The following is a 23,010-nucleotide window of genomic DNA, read 5'->3' as shown; positions in this document are numbered from 1 at the left end:
TAAATCCAGGAAGTGGGAGGCTCTAAAGGACCAGTGACCTGGTTTCCTCCCAAAATCAACTGTAAGAAAAAAATAAGCTGGTGGAGAAACTTACAGAAGAACCTGAAGTGATACATCAACCAAATGCCACAGGAGGAGCTTGATAAACAAAACAACTGTCTTTTAAAAATATCTCTCTGATACAACAGAAAGCTAAAGACAGAATAGATAGTTGATACCGACTTACTATTAAATTTTTTAAGTGTAATAATAACTTTTTAAAGGTCCTGACTGGGTAGGGGTACATTCCAAGGAGTGGGATTGTTCCAAATAATCCAAGGTGGGGAAGTATGGATTTAAAAACAGAAACAAAACACCATATGATAAATGCTGAAACAGGGGCTTGGCTCAGTATACTTTTAATGTGTTTGAAATATTCCATTAAAAAAAGTAAACTAAACAAAATGAAAAGAAACAAACCCTGCACTGCCTTCCCAGTGAACAAAACCCAAGCTCGTTACCATGTCCAGAAAGGCACCCCCGTCTGCCCTGTCCCCTCTGTCCCTTTCTTCCACCTCTCATCCCGCTCACTCTGCTCCAGCCACACTGGCCTCACTGTGCTGCGGGAAAGCGCCACACACACTGGCACTTTGGAGACTCTGCCCTGGCTTGTTCTCTGCTTGCCCAGAAACCCACATGGTGGCCTCCGCCCTGGAGCCTTCCCTGACCACCCATAAGCCACGCCCTCGCCACGCTGCAGACCTTGTCACTGGCTGATCCTGTATCATGCAAGTATTTAATTACTGCCTGTCCTTCCCTCAGGACACAAACTCCAGGAGAACAGGCACTTTTGTTTGCTGTCAAGTCCTGAGCACTCTGCACAGTAAGCATGTGCTGAATGAATGAACAAGGTGCAGTGTGCCCTAGGACGGGTGTGCTGGCTAGGAGCCTGGGCTAAGGAGGGTGCCGGCCTCACAGGGCTGCTTGGAGACTGGGGCCCACAACTGGCCCACAGTGAAGACCCCGTCATCACTGTCACTCTTTCTGCCAAGGAAGGGCCTCAAGTGCCAGCCCTCGGGAAGCTGCCAACCCCCACCCAGCCCCAGCCAGGGCAGATGGCCTTACCTCCTGGGCGTGCCGTCCTCAAAAGGCGGGATGATGACCACCTTGACGGTGACGGAGGTTCGCAGCAGGTCGATCATCTGGTCGTGGGTCAGCGTGACCACGGCCACCTTGCAGATCTCCACCAGCCGGCTGCCCTGCCGGAGGCCAGCCTGCCAGGCAAACCCGTAGTCCTCCACCTCGGCCACGGTGCCGTCGTACTTCACGTGGAAGCCCAGCTGGCCGAGCCCGTTCCGCCGCAGGGTCATGTCCACCGTCTCCCAGCCGTTGGTCATCACCTGCAGGCAACACGCGGGGTCTAGCCTCAGGAGCTCTCGTGGAAGGGTCTTGGTCGGATTCTACCCTTTGGGGCCAAAGAGCCCACTGACCCCATCTACCCTCCCAGGCGAGGCCAGGGTCCAGGAGAGCGACGTCCACCTAGTCTCAGCTCTGGCTCCTGACCTCTGGAGCAACGCGGATGCCTCCCACAGAGGCAAGGTGGTGTTCTCCGAGTGCCCTGCCTCCCCTCACGCTTCCTGGCCCCCCGGGGTCGCCCTTCTCTTCCCCCCACTTACAGCGGGATCGCCCTCCTTAGCCCCACTGTGGTTGGTGGGCTCTGGGATTTGTTTTGGCCAATGAGTTGTGAACGGAACCAGTATATCATCTGGGCTGGGGCATTTAATTGCCAACCCGAGACTCTCTGCAGGCCTTTCCCCTATGCCACGGCCACTGGGAGTATTCCAGATAGAGGCTGCTGGGTGGGCAAGGGTCCCAAAATCAGAAGAATGTGGAGCATAGACTCCGGCTGAACCTAAGACGCACATGTGGTGTGAGTGAGATAAATCTGTGTTGTTTTTAGCCACTAATGCTGTATTCTGACTGATACAGTGACTACAACCAGAGTAAGCTGGAGAAACAAGAGACCAGACGCCCTGGGATCTTTTCTAGGCTGGGGGCTTGGGCCATATTCTCTACTTCATGACTTCATTCTTAGAGGCACAAACCTCTTCCCAGTCTCCTCCTCAGACTGTCCCCCAACCTGGAACCTACCAGGCAGCACAGGGCCTTGCCTCCCTCTCTCCAATTTACTCCGTTTCATTTGTGTGAGATTTCTGCCATGATAACATACTACGATAGATATAAGGACCCCCTGAACAGAACCCTTAGTTCTTCAGCACTTCCTTAGGGATTCCCTCCTCTTCTCGGGGTGAGAAGATTAACTTAAGGAGCCATGGCTGTTAAGCAAGTTACATCAAGATTTGTCTGCCATTGCCTGAAACTGCATTAAGAGATCATGTAATGGTCCACGTTTCCCATGGAAGGTCACTCCCTGGCTAGAAATGATGCTTTGTGATATACCTATGAGAGCAGCAGCTTCCAGACTTTTCTGACCACTATGCACAGTAAAAAGGAGTTTTAGGTCACAAGCCACGTTATTCATTTACACATTTACACGTGCATCCATACACATAAAAATACTCCCTGCAACCCACACGGATCACATTCCCGAGTGTGGGTAGCAAAAAAGGACACTTTGAATGGCAGAGGACTTACCTGAAAATGTAAACACATCTGTTCCTGGTCTGCATAGTGAGAAACTGTGAAGTGGGGAACCATGTAAAACCGGAACAAAGCTCCATGAAACAAAGTCCTTCCTTGCTGGGACACATTCTGATATGGCTCATTCTTTTCTACTCTGTTCTTGAAAAGTTGATTGAGATGCACTAACTGATTTCATAGCCCGACTTGTTTATATGACAATAAGGAGTTATTGTCAATTACTTAATGTATGATAGTGGCAAAATACTTAATTTTTAAATCTATATATTTTAGAGATAAATACTGAAATGATAGGATGTCTAGGATTTGTTTCAAAATAATCAGGGGAAGGTAAGGGAGAGAAGAGAGAAGCAAGATTGGCCCATGGGGCTGATAACTGTGGAAGCCGGGCTAGGAATTTACTATGCAAGTCCCTCTACTTTTGCATATGTTTGAAATTTTCCATGATTAAAACATTTAAAAAGAGTTGGTTTGAAAGGAAAGCCTACTGTTTAGTGCCTCAAAAGAGAAAGTTGTGAGTGGCTTCATCCTAGACCATTATATCTGCTTTGGGAATCAAAATTCTTCTTCCCTTTGAAGCCGCCACCCTTGTGTCCAAAGGACTTGGCTGTGGGTTACGGAGGAAGGTCCTGTGAGCCTGTGCAATTAGACACACCAGCCCCAGGAGTCCCACAGAGCTCCTGCCACCCTCCACCCTCCTCTTCTTCCTTTGAGTAGGAAGAACCCCCTGCCCACTGCAAATCAGAATTTTGATGTGTGTGTGGCCACCTGGGTGGGGACCACACTTCTCTGCTTCCCTGGCAGCTGGCTGTGGACATGACTTGGTTTTGGCCAACGGGATAGGAGTACAAGTGCTGGAGCTGCTACCTCGTGTTCTTAAAAATAGAACTGCTTGCCCTCCACGCATACGATGTCTCCCTTCCTGAAGATGGGAACGTGGATATGGAGTGACTCCATGCTGACCATGCAGGTAAGTACAATATCGAAGGGAAAGAAGGAGCCACAAGACAAAAGGGACCTGAGTCTCTGAGCCATCTCACCAGCCTTGAGCAGCCTGAGCGCTACCTACAGAAGAAAGAAACTCCCATCTTATTTCAGCAGCTGGATTTCTCAGTCTCTCTCCCTTTCTCTCTCTCCTGTCCCCCTCTCTCTATTTCTCTCTCCCTCCTTCCTTCTCCCTCCCTCTCTCTGTCTGGACAGGGGGAGAGACAGTCTGCAGAGGAAGCTTGAAACATCAGCAGGGGTGCTCTTCTTCAGGCGAGGCTTCCTTTGGGTTGTTACAAAACCCAAGGTGACAGAAGATTTGGGACACTAGGCCAGAGCAGCCCGAGGCCCTGATGGCACAGGGAACACCTTATGAGATCAAACACACAATCAGTTCAGAGGAACCCCTGCTGCGTCACGTGGCCACCCAGCCCCCCTTTAAAGCTCATTTTCCTGGGGGGCTGATCTTTGTGTGCCAGGCACTGGTTAAGCCCTTTAAATGCCCAAGTTCCCTAGTATCTCACTTATGAGGCACATATACTAATCTGCTTAACATTAGTTAAATTTATTGTGAAATAAAGAGATGGCGAAACTGAAGTGTGTCAGTCGCCCAAGGTCACAGAGAACGTCTTCCTCGACTCCTGCTTTTAGCCACTGTGCCATTTTCCCTGTTGCTATGTTGCTCCCGCTGTTGTTTTTCTTACTTATTCCCCCTACCCTCACCCCTCACCAAGATGACTCCTACTTACTGCTCTAGTCTCAGTTTAAGTCATTCCCTCAGGGAAGTCCCCCCAACCCGGGGCCCAGCCCACAAGGCTGGGGTGCTTGGTGGGTAACGTAAATGAGATGTAGGCGGGTGAGACCTACGGCCAAATTGTACACTCCTGTCCCATCTAAAGGGCGTATCCATCACCTTGCTCAGCTGACCCCTATCCTGTGCAAACGTAGGTCTCGGATAGCCAGATACCCCCGTTTTTCAAAAGAAGCCAGAAAGCGAGGTTTGTATGAAATCCTATGAATGTTAAGCTTTGGTAAGCAGCTCAGTTATGTCTGGCGGCTGCATCCCATCTGCAGGTTTGAGACCGCCCCCCATGATAGGGTCCCCTGGCATCCTCAGCACTGCTCCTTTTACCCTATTGGCATTTGTAATTCTTGTTCAGTATCTGCCTTGGATGGGAGCCCCAGGAGGGCAGGCTTGGGCCCACTGTGGTCACTGTTGTGTCCTGGAACTGCCTGGCCCAGGGCTGGCACACCAGAAAACTTTTTGACTTAATGAAGGATGTCTGAATCCCAGCTGTGTTGGGGAGGGTGCGGACTCCTGACCCTGAAGGGCTTCACAAAGACAGACTGGCCTCGTAAGCCGTTTAAAATGGGCCTGCTCCTTCACAGAAGATGGCTTCTGTCAACGCTTCCTTGTGCCTGGTTTCTCAGCGGGCTTCGGGGCACTGAGATTGGGAAGAAGGCTGTAGAAACGTGCTGTAAAAGCACTGCACCAACAGTAGGCACGGGGGTGGGTGTGGGATGGCTGCACAGAGAGGATGCAGGGATGAGGGTACCACGTGGCACAGTGCGTGGCATGGTCACTGCTCAAGAAACGCGATTTTTGGGGAGGAAGAACTCCCTCATGTTTAACTCATTCTGGGCCCTAGGCAAGTTGCTTTACCTCTCTGAGCCTCAGTTTCCTCATCTGTGAATTGGGGATGATAATGGTATCTCCCTCACTGGGCTTTTGGGAAGAAATGCAAGGTCATGCAAGGCTCCAAGCAGTCTGACAGCCAGCCCTCCAAGGACGGTCTGTGCTATTACAGGGCAGCACGCACGTGTGCATTTAGTCCATGTTCATGGAGTGCCTGCTGCACACCAGACGCTGACCTAGGTGCTGAGGACACAGCGGGAAACATCAAATATGTAAAAATACATGTCAGAGGGTGGTAGGTGCTATGGAGAAAATTAAGGCAGGGAAAGTGGGTGGAATAAGCTCAGGGCCAAATTGGAGAGGGGGGTTGGCAATTTTGGATAATGAGACCTCAGTGACAGCTGACATCTGACTAAAGGCATGTAGAAGGGGACTGAGCTACGTGGGGATCAGGGACAGTGCTCTAGCGCAAGGGCACAGGCAGTGCAAAGGGCCTGAGGCTGGATGCCTGACTAGCACACTCTGGAAACAGCAGAGGTATGTGTGCCTGGAGCAGAGAGTGTAAGGGGGAGAGGAGGTCAGAGAGGCTGACAGAGTCAGACCACTCAGGGCCTCACGGACCACCACGAGGACTTGAGCTTTTATCCAAGAGAGCTGAGAAGTCTGAGCAGAGCAGTGATGTCATCAGATCCCTCTAGTGACCATACTGAGAACAGGCCACAGGGAAGCAAGTGTGGAAGCAAGGGATACCAGCAAGGAGGCTGCTGGAGAGTCCTGGAGGGGCTGTGGAAGGGGGAGGAGTAGAGAGTCGGCCTCTTGGAGGCGGAGCTGACAGATTGGATGTGGGTGTGAGAGAAAGAGGAGTGAGGCTGATGCCAAGGCTTCTGACTCCACAAATGAGAGATGGACTTGTCCTGTACTGCGACAGGAAAACTCTCTCTGAGAGGCAGTTGGGGGGAAACCAGGAGCTTGTTCTTAGACATGCTAAGTTTCAGGGGTTGAATGGAGATGCCGAGTAAGCAGTTAGCTATCAAGCCTCGAGTTTGGGCACAAACAGGTTTTGGAGTCAGAAAAAAAAAAATCTAGATTCAGACCCCAGTCTGCCACCTACTGGCTGTGTGACTTTATGTGAGTATCTATACCTCTCTGAGCTTCACTTTCCTCATCTGTCAAGTGGGGATAAAAACACTGCCTACACCCCTCCAGGGTGGGTGGAGGACTGTGAGATCATGCATGTAAACTGCTTATTAGCACAGAGTCAGGGTTCAAGAATCTCATTCAACTAACCAAATGTGCCAGCTCTGAACTACGCATATGTGACAAGTAAGTGAGCAAAACAGTCAGAAGCCCTTGTTCAAGGATCTCACATCCTAATGGGAAGCCTACACACTAGCTATTGCTACTGCCTAAAATGGGACATGAATTTTGGAGTCAGGGAGGCTGGGAGCAGGGCTTTACCAATCCAACCTAAACTTAATGAGCAAGTTTAAGGGTCAGAAAGCTGAGGACAGCCGGCTGTCACAGTGGCCTCTGGAGGTCACAGCCTACCAAGTCAAGCCAGCATGCCTGGACAATGTAACTCATCCAATCCTTAAAACTTGCACATGATACAGGGTGATTATTGTTCCTATGTTTCAGATGGGGAAACAGAGTCACCCAGCAGTTAAGTAACTGGCTCAAGGTCTCAGCTGGTAAGTGGCAGTGCTGGGACTCGAAACCAGGCCTTCCAACTTGAGAACCTGTGTTGTTAATTCCCGTGCTAAACTGCCTTCTCTATTTCAGGCATGACACGCCATTCTGCTAAACCCACTGACAGCCCATCACTGACCATCGCATTCCTTTGCACAGGGCTCAGATGTGGCCTGAGTACTCTGAGCACAACGTTTCAAACAGCCACTACCAACTAGGATGTCATCTGACTTGAAACCACTCCACCACCCTTGGTTTGGCCAACAGTCTGAGCCTGAGCTGTCCATCAAGAGCTGAGGGTGAGATTTTTATCTAGACTGTAAGTCTTTGACTTTAACATAAATGTTAAACCATTCATAATTATCGTGATTACTGATGTGGAATTATTCCTGCCATATAATTTTTCTTTCTTTTATCATGGTTTCTTATACTTCCTCCCCACTACCTCCCCTCATCCCCAAACACCCTGCTTCTGCACTATCCTTTAATGATCTGAAAGCTTTTCAATCTATTTTATTTCTTCTAGAAAGTATCCTTACATTTTTAACATAAGCTTAAACTTATCTTTTCTATCAACATCTAGAGTGAGTAAAGCTGCCTTTTGTCTTCCCAAGGTGATGGCATGGGAGCCTCAGATCCCTGGCCCAAGCCTTCCCCAGAAGGAACCCAGGCTGCAGGACCCACTAGACCTGTGGTGTGTAAGTCACAATTCTGATTCTTTTGGGGCCGATGAGTGTCCTGGCCCAACTGACTGGGCTCAGGGAGGCATCTCAGTGGTTCCTAAGGCCTCTGCCAGACCACAGAGCTGAGCCCTCTCCCTTACCTTCAGCCTCTGGACGATTTCCCTTATGTCCTCCACAGAGCCCTCGGAGGCCTGAAGGAAGATGTGGTCCCCTCGCCCATAGAAGATTTTAAGTGTCGAGGAGTCTGGGGTCCAGCCAATGACATCCCCGCAGTAGCAGTTAAATACCACCTCCTTGGTGCGTAGGTCCAGGAGCACCACAAACTCATTGGAAATCCCCAAAATGCAGTCAATTTCTACTCCCTGGGCGTAGTCCTGAGCCGCCACCCTCCAGGCGATGGCCCCTGCGCTGTGCTGCTCAGCGCCTGCCCGGGCTTTGGTCTTCTCCTTTTTCTTGGAGGTCAGGGAGATGAGGTTAAACTTGCCCGTGGAGTCAATGGGTGTGTTGGAGACACAGTTCTCAGCCAGGTCCTTGAGGTACTCCTGGCGGGTCCTGGTGGCCATGGTGTGGAACTTGTCGGACTTGTGCGCGGCGTTCTCAGCGTTAATCACCTTGGCCAGCAAGAAGTCTCTGAAGACGTCAGATTTGCGGAATGTGGTTCCACTGGGGATAGGGGGGCCGAAAGGAGGAGCGTCTTTGGATCGGGTCACAGCCATACTGAGGAGGGAGAAATCGTTTAGATGGTAGAAAGAAACACACCTGAGAGTCCTTTCAGAAAGAAAATACACACTCAGAAAGAGGAGTTTCCTTTATAAGAATGGAGGTGTACGTCTAATTAGTCAGTTGCTGGCTAACTAGATTGGAAACTTGATAAAGTCTCAGAGTACATACAGGTATTTTTACTTCCTACAGAGCAGAACGTTACAACATCCACTGATGTTATTCAAAGGATAACTGTCCCAGCACTGCTCAACTCTAGCTGTTCTTGTTTGACACACATATGGTGTGGTACATTACAGTTTGGCAAAATTTACCCCTTCCCGTCTACCTTCACGGGCAGGTACATCCTCACTCCACTGAGCCTGGTCATGTGACTTGATCTGGCCAATGCAGAGTAAAAGCATGAAATGTGTGTAGGGGTCAGGCCTGCCTCCTGTGTGCCTGCGTCACCATGAGACTCACATGCTCTGGGGTCTACTGGTCCCAGGATGATGAGGGACACCTGGAGCAGACCTGGGCCCGACGTGGCCTGGAGCCAAGGCCGGCCAGACCTCAGCTGACCTGCAGATATGTGAGCCAAGACAATGATGTTTGTGAGCCACTGAGTTTTGGGGTAGTTTGGAAAGTGGGATTATTGTAGGAACACCTGATGGATATGGAACAATTATGTGATTTCTTTCAAACACTTGTAGAGTACTAATACACTTTGTAAATCATTTCAACAAAGGTTATTTTGAAGTCATGGTAAGGAGAAGTTAGAATAGGACTTTTTCCACTTCAGTTTTTTAAAAAATTTTATTAAAAAAATATTTTTTGAATTTTTTTTGAGGGGTAGGTAATTAGGTTTACTTATTTATTTTTTGGAGGAGGTACCAGGGATTGAACCCAGGGCCTCATACATGCTAAGCATGCACTCTACCACTTGAACTATACCCTGCCCCCCACTTCAGTTTTGACTAGGTGCCATTATGACAGAAATCAGATAGCAACTGAGTGAGAAGGTAAAAAGGAAATGATCTAAAACCCGTTCCCCCAAACTCCTGAACCTCCTCACCCACTGTGCAAATCAGAGAGAGGGAGGATCTTATTAGGAGGGAAATCTTTGGAGAGAGTGGGCAGTGAGGTGTCCCCCTCCCTGAACAGGGGCCTCCTAGGTCACCCTCCTCGTTGGGAGGAGGCTGAGGTCTATTCCTGACTGGGAGACCTAGAGGGTGGGCAGGGAGCCCCCGAGAGCCCAGAGAGCCTGCAGTCAGCTGTGACCAGAGCCCCAGCGACACTTTCCTGCCTCCAGTTTCCTCCTTGTGCTCTACTCCTTGACAGGTCAGAAACTGGCAGTCACCAGGCCAGGGGCCGGGGGAGGGGGGGTGCATGGAGGACAAATGGAGGAGGGGTAAGCAGGCTCCCCATTTACCCACCAAGGCTTCAGGCGGAAGCAGCCTGAGCTGGGAAGTGGGAGGTTTGCTGGTAAGTCAAGTTTAGAGAGTGGATAAATCTCGGATGTGATGATCTAATGACCCAATCAAGACTCAGTGGCTACAGGGCAGACAATTTCTAAAATCAGGCAGAAAGGCCACGGCACCCGCCCAAGTGAACACCCCAGGGGCAGGGAAAGACATTTAAGGGGGCTGCAGGGACACCGTGAGTTTTGCTGTTTATATGATGATGATTAAAAAAAGGGTATGAGTTGCTATGAGAGAGGTTTTTCTCAAAGAATACTGTATTCACCTTCCAGAAAAACCTCAGCTTGTGAGTATGGTGTTGGGAGAGCCTTCCAGTATACTGTAGGACAATTTTTTAAATAACAGGATTCTTGGGTAAAACGTATTTCACGAAACCCAACCACAATGTAAGGCTCAGGTTCTGACTCCCGACCCCACCATTCAACTTGACAAGGGGACAAGGTGACATTCATGCATTTGTTTGACCAGTGCTTACAGGACACCCTCTCTCTTGGGCCTTGGGGATTTGGTGTTCTGGGAGTGCCTCTATGAGGAAGAGAAATTAAGTGGGACCGGAGGCTGAGTAGGAGCCAGAGGAAGAGCTGAGGGGAGGGCGCCGCAGGCAGTGGGCACAGCCCAGTGAGGAAAGAGTGTGTGCAGGGTGAGACGAGGCCAGGGTCCCCAGAGCTCTCGGAGGGGAGGGCGGAAGGCTGATGAGGTCAGCAGGGCCCTGGCCATGCAGGGCCTTGATGGTGAGTTAGCACCTTCCATCCTGGTCATGAGAGCAAGCAACCAGGCAACCACCTGGGCTGGCTCTTCACCGTCTGCGCCCCTGGCCCCAGTCTCTGCCGTTTTCTGCCCCGTTCAGTGCCTTGGAAAGTGAGTTTCTATGTGCTGTCGCCTTCACCTGGGTTCCGCCGCACCCGCAGGCTACGGGAAGGGGAGAGGAGAGAGGGTGGAGGGTTTATTTCTCTTCACTGCCTCCCTGCTGGGATGGGGCCTGGGCTGTTGCTGTAGTCCTCGGTCCTTTGCTCAACACCACACCTCCTGCCAGGTTGCCGCTCTCCTAGAGCCATAGTTCTCCATTTCCAGAAACTTCTCCCATCCCCCTCTGACCTCATCCAGCTGAGGGCGTGGGGTAATGGCTCCCTGCTGTTGCTGGTCCCTGGATGCCTCACCGGTCTGTACTGGTCCCCTTAGCTTACCCACACCTACTAGTAGTCTGTTCATTAATCCTTCAGTTAAAATCCTGAAGGAGGGGGTACCTGCTTCTTGCAGGTGCCTGTCAAATGCAGGTGCCAGACTGACAATCTGCAAAGACCACTATGGCTGCCCCATGAAGAAAGGGATGGAAGGGACCAGAGGATGTGCAGGAAGCCATCGAGGGAGCTGCTGCAGACCCCAGGGTCAGGCCGGACTCTTGCTCTCCATCTGCAGGTTCACTGTCCAGGGAAGCCTTCTCCACAGGCTGGGAGTGTGTAGGGGCAGGCGCCACCCTGGGTTGAGCTGACGCCTCAGTGCCAGCACAGGTGTTTGATACTGACTAAAGGAATGATCTAAACGTGAATAGACAGACCGAGAAGAAATGGTTTTCTGACAAAGTGTGGGTTTGACAGAAAAGGGCATTTCCCTCTGGAGAGGCCCTTCAAAGCCACACAAATCAGGCAGGTTTCTTCTGCGGGAAACCCTGTGGGCGCGGTGCTGCCCTGGGGCAGGGGGATGGACAAGATGACCTCACCAGTCTCTCTATTCTAATTAACTGTGTGTTCAGACTGCGCTTTATAGACCGAAGAACTTTGCAACTTCTTCATTCAGGACTTGGTTGCATATAGTGACAGGTTTTGGCTTTTCCCATAGTCCTGATTCATGGTTTTAAGAATCATGAAACTACAAGCTGCTGAGGTTTCTGGACAATCAGCACAGCTGGTCCCTCACTTCCCCAGCAGGAGGGATGGGGTTTTCACAGCCCACAGGCGGCAGGGATGCTGGTGTGCCGTTCAGAAAGTGCACACTTGAAGCGGGGAAGGATGGCACCTTGTTACACGACCAGGAGGTGGTGCGACCACCAGGTCACCTGGTCAGGAAGCATTCCTGGAACACTCACAATTATTTATTCAACAACTATTTTCTCAGGGCCTACACCCTGGGCCAGACACCGGTCTAGTCAGCAAAAGGGTCTTGAGGGCTGTGTACACAGCAAGTGCCACCCCAGGACAGATGTCTGAAGGGAGTACGACCTGGGGTGACCTTCAAGGGAGGCAAGAGTCACATCAACAGCTTGTTCCTACAGTGTGACGAATTCTGTAACAAAGGTGTCTGGGGACACGGGAAGACAGGGGTAGGTCTGTCCAGAGAGCAGCTGCCGGTGGGGAAAGAGAGAAGGGGAGGAGAGGGGTTGCGAGAGGGGGCAGCTTGGGTTGTCTCTCTAACATTTTCTTTCTTCAAAAATAAAGAGAGAGCTGAAGCAAGTATGGCAAAATGTTAACATCTGTTAGATCTGGTGGTAGGCACATGGCTGTCTGTTATATTATTCTCTGTACTTTTCAGAATGTTTAAAATGTTGCATAATAAAAATCTTTCAAATTAAATTGCAAAAAACAAGAAAGCTCTGTGTGTCGGGAGAAAAATCCTTCTGGAAGCCATGAAAGGGCTGGCCTGGGAAGGTGGGAGGTGGGCCGCAGGCTCCTGTGACAACCCCGGGAGGAGAGGGGAGCTCACAGTTAGGAGAAAGGGGAGAAGAGCCCAGCCAGCAGCTCCCTACCTCTGATGTGCTATGAGAGGGCGGCCTCCTGTGTGTGTGTGTATGTGCGCACGTGCTTCGGAACAACTCCACCTCTGTTCACCAGGGCGACCTTTGAGCGGTTGAGGAACACTGGACATCATCAAAGTAACCTCAGGCCCACAGAGAGCCTGGAGGTGCAGCCCCTTGCAGCTGCTGCCATGTCTCAGGAACAAATGGGTGTGCGGAGGGGACCTCAGGCCGGGGCCTGTGCTGCAGTGTGCTGGCTCCCAGGGGCCCCTGGGCAGCACATCCAGCCTGGTGGTCAACAGCAAGGGCTGCACATTGGAATCCCCCTCCCTTCTCTCACAGTCCTGGCTGAGAGAATAAACTGGCAGACTCTGGCAAAGCCATCAAGACCACCCAGTACACCTAGGCACATACCCTTTGACCCAGTAACTCCATGTCTGGGAATTTACTTTTCCCAGCTGTATAGTTGGACAAGTGTATAAACTAGTCACTCACTGCTGGGGGGACTGGAAGAGCAAGAGACAGGAAACCACCTAAACACACCTGGATAGGGGATGGGGGTAGATTCTCATGCAGCCACATGATGGAATAGTACGCAGTCATAAAGAGGGAAAAAGCACTTTACGGACTGGTATGCAAAGTTCTCAAAGGCTGCTGAGTGAAAAAATACAGGATGCAGGAGAGTGTGTGGGATATGCCAACATGTGTACTAAAAAGGTGAAGAAGGAATACTTGTAAGTAATTGCCTAAGGTCTCAGGATACATAAGAAACTGCTAAGAGTAGTTGCCTCTGTGAGGCACCTGGGTAGTTGGGGGTCACAGGTGAGAGAGGGATTTTGATTTTTAATAATTTTACCTTTTGTATCTCTTAAATTTGAAACTATTTTTTTTAATGGAAAATAACCCTCCGGAGCCCATTCCCCAGTCTGTGGTGCTGCTCCAGGGACGAGTGCTGACTTGGACCTGGGCCTGGGTTACTGATGGGCTGGTTCTCAACGACCACAGAGCTGTGCTCACCCCACACCCAGAGAGCCTCCCATTTGTTCTCTGGGGTGGGCCATGCCCTGGGTGAGAACTGGTCCTTGGGGAGGATGCTGAACGAGTCTGAGGCTTATGTCACTTACTGATCTGTGAACTGAGAACCCTCAGCTCTGCCTCTGAAGGTGGGGGTCCCTGCCCGCCCTGCCTCCATCTTTTCATCTTCCTGTAGCCTCTCAACCCTCGCACCCCGGGCCCAGGCACACCTGGTGGTCTTGTTCTAGGATGGGTGTATCATCCCAACCAGGTCAATGAGCCCCAATTCTGGGGCTGCTTTTTCTGGGAAAGGAAAGCTCTCTTTTTGCTAGATTTGCAGCGGGAAGATGTTAAGCTCAGAGCTGCTAGCAAACGAGGCAACATACAGGAAAGCGGGGCACATCCAGCTGCGTTTGCCCTGGTCATTTATGAGAGAACAGAGACAACTGCCTTTTCATATGGGTTTTCTGTTGCTTGCAACCAAAAGATTCCAGGCAAATACAAATCCCTGATGGTTCCCTTATCAAAACTGGGGTGACATGCCCCTTTCTGGTTAAGAATCACCCTCTTAGACAGTGTGGGAATGTGTGAACAGAGCTCCCCTACTGAAGCACAAACAAGAAATGCAGGAGGCAGCCCACCTGGGCCAGCTGTCCCCCTTCCCTCTGCCCCAACGCTGCCTGGATGCTGGCAACCAGCTTTTGTGATTTCCTGTGCACGCAGGAGTGGGCTGGGGCGGGGGGGGGGGGGGGCAGTGCCCCGGGGCGCTCCCCGCAGCTGCGGTGGAGGCGCCTACCTGTAGCAGACGCTCTCAGTGCAGGGGCTGTGCGCTCGGACAATGATGAAGACGTGCTGAAAGTGGGAGCGGATGTTCTTGGGGGTGAAAGGCAGCGCCCCGGGCTCCTGGAAGATGATCGTCACGATATCGTTTCCTATGTGCCTCTTTCTTAGGAGCTGGTGAACGGGAAACCGAGGGGGAGAGGGAAGCGTCATGGGTCAGCTCGAGGCTCACGACCTGCCCCTTCGGCTCTCTGACATCTCCTTCCGCGCAGCCCCCCGCCTCGCCCACTCTGCTCCAGCCACGCTGGCCTCCTGCTGCTCCTCAAACCCACCTGAAACATCTCCTCCTCAAGGCCCCTGCATAGACTGTTCCCTCTGCCTAAAACTTTCTTCCCCCAGATCTCACAAGGCTTCCCCCTTCCCTCCCTCCTTCAGGTCTTGGCTGAAATGTCACCACTGTCTTACCCATGACATCACCCCCTCAACCTCCCCCCTCTGCTCCTCTGCCCCCATTACTTAACACTTGTCAACACCTAGCACACAGCAACCTTTCCCCCTTCCTTTGGTTTCCTATCTGTCTTTTCCTACTGAAGTGTCAGCTCCAGGAGAACACGGGTTTTGTCTGTTTTGTTCGCTGCCCACTGCTGTGCCCTCAGTGCCGAAAGCAGTGCCCGGCACACAGCAGGCACTCAACAAATGTCTGTTGGAGAAGAGCACGGGCTGGCAGCCTGCTACCTGCTCAAGGCCATGCTTGTGGACAACAGCGGAGTTGGACCCAAGACCGTGGGCAGGGCCCCTTCCCCGGACATCTGTGTTGAGAACGTTGGGGCAGTGGCTTCAGATGAGCTCATGGGAGCCCTGTCCCTTCTCCCCTGCTTGTCACAGTTCTTGAGAAAGACTCTGTCATCTTTGCAGGCGATGATGCATTCATGGCGCTTTATTTACTTGCTGAAATTACACTGCTCTTATTTACATAAGTTTAGTTTTCAAGTAACTATTAGGAATCTCTGTTGGTGACATAAGGTCCACAGACACGAGTCACATGGAGTCCATGTGAGGTGGCCCACAGTGTGAAATCCAGCCACGCTCAGTTAGCTCTTTCTGTGTGTTTTACACTGGATTAAGTTAAACTGCAGGATAAAGTACCCATTTACTGTGGCCGGCCCTGGACGAGGCATTTTACATCCACATCTGAAAGCTGCAACCACATTTTAGCTTCACAACAAGCCTGAGGCATTAACTCATCCCACCCACTGTGATGAGAAACCTCAGGCTCTCAGGGTCCTAAGTTACTCCGCCATGGAGGGAAAGAGCCAGGATCTGAACCCACTTCTGCTTGACTCTACAACCCAAGCTTTTCCCACCACGCCGCCCAAATACCCAGGGGCAGGTTCTACTCGCTTCCTGTGTGCCTCCTGTGTCGGGCCCTGCCTCGTGCTCGGGTTCATGAGTGCAGGGTCCTCTCCCAGTGACCCTGAGACATGGGTGCCAGCATCCCATCCGTTTTATAGAGGAGGGCCCTGAGGCTCAGAAAGGTAAGACCACACAGCTAGGAAGTGGCAGAGAAAAGAACTCCAACTCAGGCCTAACGAGACCACGGCTCCTACAGCAGGTTATTAAGTGAACCTTCTGAAATCACTGATATTTGATCATTTTTGGCCTATAAAATCTACAATGTCACCTGTACCAATGGAAAAAGATATATACTCCCTAAACCATCAAACGTCTGTAGGGTTTCTGTTCATTAGAAACCACTCTCAGACAGAGTAGGCATGGTGTGTCCAGAGGAGCTCCCGGCAGTGAGCAGCAGCTGTTGTGGCCCACCCAGCACCCTCTCCTCCTGGAAGCCGTGCCCATGCCCTTTGGGAAAGCATCTCCCTGATATCTGTCAACATTTCCCGTTGAGCTGACCCCACTCACCCTCTCTAGGGGTGAGCATGGGCTTCCAGCTTGACCAGTCAGCCCATTCTATCCCCACCTTAGTTCTGGCAAGTGAGTGGTCTAATGAGATTCAGCCCCAAAACACTTCTGGGACACCTGGAAGGCACAGCTCTCTTTCCCCTTGGGTAGTTACGGTGGTGGGATGTAAGGTGAGGGTTGCTAGCGGGCATCTTTGCCACTACTTGGGAAGACCTGTGAATAAGGCCACAATGAAGAAAAGCAGAGGTGAGAAATGGGAAGAATTCCTAATGCTGTTTGAGCCCCTGGATCCAGCCATACCTAAAGCTACCCCTCTCCTAGTACTTGTAAGTTACATAATCCAGTAGATCCCATTTTTCACTTCTGCTAATTTAATTTATGCTTCTGTCACTTGCAGTCGAACTAATGTTGACTGATTTACCTTTTTTACCCCCACAGGACCCCTGATGACTCAAGAGACCCTTGAGGGGAGCTGGGGTAGCAGGGTGGCCAAGAAACAGCTAGAAAAAAGCTAACATCAAATGACACTTGATCTAGTCTCCAACCCCCAGGTGATTGGCTGTGGTGCAGAGGGTCTCCAGGGCCAAAGGCCCCCACCTGCTGCACAGGATGGTCCCAGGAGAGCCAATGCTGGGCAGGCAGCCAGCTAACTGCAGTGCGGAAGGAGAATGTCTCAGGGCTCAGCCATGCATCAGCTGGAAATCATTTGGGGCCCCCCACCCTGGGCCCCACTGACCTGTTGCCTGTTGTTGGGGGTGTAAGGGAGCAGGGTGGAGACGTGGAACATGATCTCGTAGTCCTGATATGTCGTGTAGAGGGAGTGGGTTCCCGTGGAGTCGGCTGAAACAGATACACCAGTTAGCACCACGTTTCCAAAACCTCTGAGCTTTTGCCATATCCCACATGCCATCTGTGTTAGTTTTTAACTTGACGTTTTCACTTAACTCCACCCTTTAAAATTAAATAAATTTAGATAAAAAAGGAAACCTTACGTTAAGCACTCACCAGACTGGTCAACATTTAAAACTCTGACAGTGTCCAGGGCTGGTAAGGATGTGGAGCGGTTGGAATCCTTTATGTGGCTGGTTAGGTGTGTAAATTGGTACAACCACTTTGGAAAACTTTTTAGTACTATCTACTGAACCTAAAGGTAGGCTTAAGTGATGGACCAACAAACACTTCATCTCCTAGGATCACAGCCCAGAGAAATCGTACACAGGTGCCCCGAGATACGAGTGCCAGTATTTTCAAATGTCAGTCCAAGGAGAGAATAAACAGGTATATTCACACCGTGGAGAAATGCACCACCATGAAAAGGAATGAGTCACGGCCACAACACAGGCGAATCCCACAGATACAATGCTGAATGAAATTCGCCAGACACAAAGGAGCACAGACTGTATGATTCCATTCACATTATGTTCCCAGACAGGCAAATTCTATTATTTAGAAACGCATATACAGGTAGCAAAACTATGAAGAAAAGAAGGAAACAATAATCATGACAGTCAGGACACTGTTCATCTCTAATGGGAGGCACATCTCAGGGAGAAGCATACCTGCTCGTGGGCACCATGTTTCAGAGGGGGAAACTGAGGCACAGGGAGTGGGCAACCTGCCCAAGGTTACACATACTGCAGTGAGCAGTGGAGTCTGGACTGAAACTCAGGCTGTCTGACTCCAGAGTGTTTTCTTAACTGTATTCGATGCTGCCTCTTGTGGGTTTCGAACTTCTCATAGGAAACAGATCGGAATCTCTAATCTTCAGCCCTAAAGGCCCTGCAGAGAACCCCGCCTGCCTCCGTCACTTCATGCTTCATGTTAATTCCCTGAACAACAGCCTTTAGACCTCAAGGCTTTTTGCCCGGGCTGTTTTTTGTTTTGCCTGGAATGCTTTTCCCTCGTTGCCTATTTTATTCCCACTCACCCTTCTCAGGTCACATGCCATGTTCTCAAGGCCTAGCCCCAACATGGGGTCAGGTGCCTGCATCATTGTGAACAGCCCCTTCCTGCCCAGGGAAGGCAGCCAGGAGGCTGTCTCTGCTGGATGCACGAGCCAACCCATAAACTCGGCCGTAAACAACTCCAGAATGTCACACGCACCCCTGGAAATCACTTCTTGGCCCTTTGGGGCACTGACGTCCACCCGCTTCATTTAATTGTACGTGCTGGGGAAACAGTGAAATAGACAGAGGAGTCCCTGGTCTTGGGGGCTTATGTGCTAGTGGAGAAGCTGTGATGGGTGAGGTCACTGCAGCCATGGTTGGCCAGTGCCAGAGCCCGGTGTGCTCCAGGTGGCCGTGAAGCCGGGGCACCCCTGCCTGTTAGCTGGGGAGACTGGCCGGGAGCACAGTTCCCTGGGGCCCTTGGAGAAAATCTGCTTCCCATACGGGCCACACAGCAGTGGCTGATGTTCATGTGAGCACTAGTTCTCTGTGAGGTGCTACACTGGGCGCCTGACCCTCACAGCAACCCAGTGAAGGGGCAAGATTTTGTGGGGAGCAGACGCCTGTCTGAGAAGGGGGATAACAGGTCTCCCACTCCTGTGCTGAGTGTACTGCCCACCCGAGCGCAGGAAGGAACACCACCTACAGTGTTAGTGCTCATACTCGCTGTGGCTCCTGTGCACTGGGCGTGGAGCGAGCAGCCCCCTACCCTGTCGGCACCCTGCCCACAGCACCCACCCTCAGAGCTCTGGGGGGCTGCACAGACCCGGCTGGGCTCCACACCGTGCTCCCAGGGGAAACATTACAGAGGAGGAAACCAGGGCGGGGAGAGGCGGAGGCTCTCCTACCCAAGACCACAAAGCCAGCAATGGGCAAAACAACATGCTTATTCCTCCTACTGCCTCCTTCAGCCATGGAGGTGAAGATGATGAGGACGACAGCCACTGGCACGTGCTCAGCATGTCACCCATCTCTCTAGGCCGGTCTCTCACCTGCGCCTCCACTTTCCGGATAAGGACACTGAGGCTTGGCCAGGCAACATAAAGAGCGAGCGATCGTGAGCAAGCCAGGACGACTGATCAGGGCTTTCCAACTCAGCCTGAGCAACTAACCCAACGGGAGTCCACCCCCCAGGACAATGGGCAGTCCTCTCCCCAGGGGGGCTGTGCCACCAGTTCACAGGGTCACCCATCCATCTCCCCAAAACCTCTCATCACAAAACATTTCAATGCCATATATCACACACAAACAACATACATGTATGCATACAAAGAACATGCTGTACCTGCCACCTGCCTTAAGAAACAGCCCGCCACCAATACTGTAACCTGAGTATCATTTTCTAGTTACATCTGCCTTCTCCCTGGAGAGGTAACCGCTACCCTGAACACTGTGTCTGTCACTGCCTGGTTTTCCTTTAGTTTCACTGTATGAGAACAAATCTCCATACAATATGTTGTTGAGTGTGCTTTTAAAATAATTGCTGTGTGAAAGGCGTGATTCATTCAGCACCCGCTCCTTGGAGACCCACTGTCCATGCTCAGCATCCAGCCCGTGGCGCTCCTCCAGGCTGCCCGCCACAGGGCACTGTGCCGTGGGACCTGCCATGGCTCTGCCCACGTGCTGGGCCCCATGCCGGACACTCAGGACGTTTCCCGGTGAGCACGGGCAGGTGACCTCGGAGGATATGTCTGGGAGGGCGGGTGCTGAGACCCAGAGTGGGTGAATCTCCAGCTTTACTAGCATATGCTGCTCCGTTCTCCAAAGTGGCTACACTCCCTGTACTCCCACCAGCGGAGTCCTCGAGCTCCCGCTGTCCCATGTCCTGGCCCGGGTGTGACCAGGCCTCTTGACCTCTGCCCACAAGATGAGAGCGCAGTTGGGGCTCCCGTGACCTGACCGGCTGCACCGCGAGGCCACTTACTCTTGACATCCAGCTGCGCTGCGTACTTGGTGAAGCCCTTTAGGCAGACCTTCTCCCCGATCAGGGAGAGGAACTCCTCGAAGGCCGGGCCGGCCTCCTCGTTGTTGTACATCTCCTCCTCCGAGCTCTGGCCGGCCTTGCAGTACAGGATGCCCACTTTGTGTTTCCGGCAGAGCTGCAGGGGCGAGAGCGGCTTTGTGGAGCAGGCCAGGCAGAGACGGCGGAGGGAATGGAACAAAGGGGGCTTTCTCGGGCGCAGGGCCCGGGGAGCTGCTGGGGTCCCTCAGGAATTCAGTACCACAGCCAGAGGGAGGAAACAGGTGTAGGGGCAACTGTCCGTCTGTCCCAACTGTCCCTCTCCCTCCCTGCCATTCCAGAGGTACCACAAGGTGCCCATGCCACTGTTCTCGCGCTTTCCACACAAAGCGGAGGGCGGCCGGCCATCCACTCTCTCGAGTGAAAGAGACTGTCACCTTGGCCAGCTTCCTGCAAGAGGTGGACTGGAACTGGCTAAGGTCCCGCAAGAGGAAATTCTGGAGAGCTCTGTATAGTCCATGTTGTCTTTTACAGGATGGGCCCCTGGTAAGTGTTTATTTTGTGTATCCCTGATTCCTGTGGTCATTGGTGATTAGACCACGGACAGTCATTTGATCTAAGCGCGGGCCAGTCAGAGGGGCTCCGGGACCGAGAGTCAGCTAGCTGGGGTCTGCGTGTGGCTGTAACCCTAACACCAAGTCGAGCTGTGGGAGGGCGAGAGAAGCGGAGGGAGGCAGTATGCAGAGAGGGAGAGGTAACACACACTCACACACACACGAACCTGGGGGCTGTCTCATGCCTAGACTATCTCCCTGCTGGGACCCAGTCCCATTCCTGCTCTTGGCACCCCAGAATTTGATAGTAGATCCTTGCTTTTACTGAAACTAGCTTGCGTGGGTTTCTGTTCTCTGGAGAAAAAAAAAAAGTGCCCAAGACAGAAGGAGCTGCTGGAAGGGGGCTGTAGGCGGCTGGCCCAGTGCCCCTTGCCCCCACCTGGCCCCCAGCTCACCCCTTGTTCGTCGAGCTTCAGCAGCTGCTCCGTCACCTTGGGCGTGCTGAGAGCCAGCCGAAGGCAGTGAATGTTAAGCTCGGGGATGACGTACTCCAGGGCGTCCTTCAGGGGCAGGCCCCGCCCGGTCCCGTGCTTCGTGGCCGTGGGTGTGGCGTCCTCCAGGATGGAGCCCCGCAGGGTGATGAGCTGTTCGAGGGAGAGAAGGAAGGTGAAGAGGCTCCCAGGACCCAGGAAGGGATCAGAACACAAGAGGCTGTCCTGCTCTCAAAGTGACATGTGTGATGGTCAGTAGCTGGGGGTTCTCGGGCTGGAAAGCACCGGGTCTGGATCAGGACTTGAACTTGCTGCCTCCTGGTTGTGTGAGCTCGACCACGTGACTTGCTATCCCCAGCCTCAGCTTCGTCTTTTGTGAAATGGGTACAGTGACATTATCACAGCCCCCAAGGAGTGATGGGAGGACTAAACGAGACAGGGGATGGAACAGCCTTCTTTGTTCAACAAGTACTGACTGAGTGCCTCCTAAGTGCAGTGAGTAAAACAAAGACCCCCGTCCTCCTGAAGCTGACACGCAGGTGGGGAGATGAGTCTGTCAGGTAATAAGAGGTAGAATGAATAAAACAGGCCCCACGAGGTGGGCACTCAAACACACATGCTTACTGTCATATCATAATAATATTACATGTATACTAATTACCATAAGTTCTTATGTAGAATACGGGCCTGTCTCGGACATCGGGTACCATCATGGATCTTGATTTGTGGCACTGGTTTTCAACCTGGTTTTCTGACAAAATCACCACTGGTGATTCTGATTTGGTTGGTCTGTGGTGAGGCCCTGGCATGTATGTCTGTATACGTACACTTACATATTTGTATACGTATATATTTACACACACACCCCCATTATACACTCTCCTTCTCTCCCCACTCCCCACCTCGTCGCCCTTTTAATACTACGCAGATGATCCTGATGTGCAGCCAGGGATGGAAACCTTTAGTCAAGCCAGTCACAGCCATCTCATTCCCTTTTCCCAGATGTTGCTTTCCAAGTTTACCCACAGCAGCCACATGACTAATTCCAGGCAACGAGATGTGAGGGGAATCCAGCTTGGGAGGACATCTAGGGGCAGATTTTCTTCCCTGGTCAAAGGAAAGCCCCTTTCCACCTGCCCGTTTTTTTCTAAGGACATTGGTGTGAGGGTGAGATGTTTGGAGCTGTGGCAGCCATCTCGTGATCATAAGGAGAGACAACAAGAGCAACAAATCTCACAGAAGTCAATCCTCACAGCTGCCTACCTCCAGACTTCTTGTTAGATAAATAAAATAACCTCGTATTTGTTTTAGCTATAATTAGTCAGGTTTTCTGTTACTTTGCAGACAAAGCAATTTCTGACTGATCCATGTTAATAACAAAGTCACATTTACGAAGACATAGTTCACTGTGCTGTATTTCAGACAGTAAGTTCTCAAACTATATGTACAGGTCTGCTCAGGGGAGATTTTACTATCTCCATTTTACAGACAAGAAAACTGAAGCTCCGAGAGGTCATGTGCCTTATGCGAGATCACCACAGCTAAGTGGCTGAACCAGGATTCCAACCCAGGTCTGACTTCTCCAAAGCTATGATTTTTCTCTTTGACATTTTTTTTAAAACTGTGAAATATAATCCACATACAGAAAAGTACATGACACATAAGGACAGTTCAAGGAATTATCAGAGTGACCACCTAGGTAATCACCACCCAGCTGAAGAAATACAGTTATTTCCAGCCTCCAGAAACACTTTTGTGCCCCTTGCCACCTCCACCAAAGGCAATGCTGTCCTGACTTTTAACAC

The 23,010-nt window shown here is 51.5% G+C and overlaps 1 protein-coding gene across 7 annotated transcripts in view; it reads right to left on the bottom strand.

Annotated features, from left to right (window-relative positions):
- Window positions 1-23,010, bottom strand: part of SIPA1L3 (signal induced proliferation associated 1 like 3) — a 214,493-nt gene that overhangs the window by 59,420 nt on the left and 132,063 nt on the right. For all 7 annotated transcript variants that reach the window (XR_010382352.1, XM_064489288.1, XM_064489293.1 and 4 more), the window contains 6 exons: window positions 21,170-21,358; window positions 20,125-20,299; window positions 16,991-17,094; window positions 14,351-14,508; window positions 7,773-8,349; window positions 1,105-1,379 (listed from right to left, as the gene is read on the bottom strand). Coding sequence is in view for 6 of the 7 variants with exons in the window: in XM_064489288.1 (XP_064345358.1) it covers window positions 1,105-1,379; window positions 7,773-8,349; window positions 14,351-14,508; window positions 16,991-17,094; window positions 20,125-20,299; window positions 21,170-21,358 (1,478 nt within the window). In the remaining variant the exon portion in view is untranslated. The remainder of the gene's footprint in view (window positions 1-1,104; window positions 1,380-7,772; window positions 8,350-14,350; window positions 14,509-16,990; window positions 17,095-20,124; window positions 20,300-21,169; window positions 21,359-23,010) is intronic.

Source organism: Camelus dromedarius, chromosome 9 (genome assembly GCF_036321535.1).
Source record: "Camelus dromedarius isolate mCamDro1 chromosome 9, mCamDro1.pat, whole genome shotgun sequence".
Taxonomy (NCBI): Eukaryota; Metazoa; Chordata; class Mammalia; order Artiodactyla; family Camelidae; genus Camelus; species Camelus dromedarius.
Note: the sequence above shows the minus strand (reverse complement) of the source record. Positions and strands in the feature narration are given on the sequence as shown.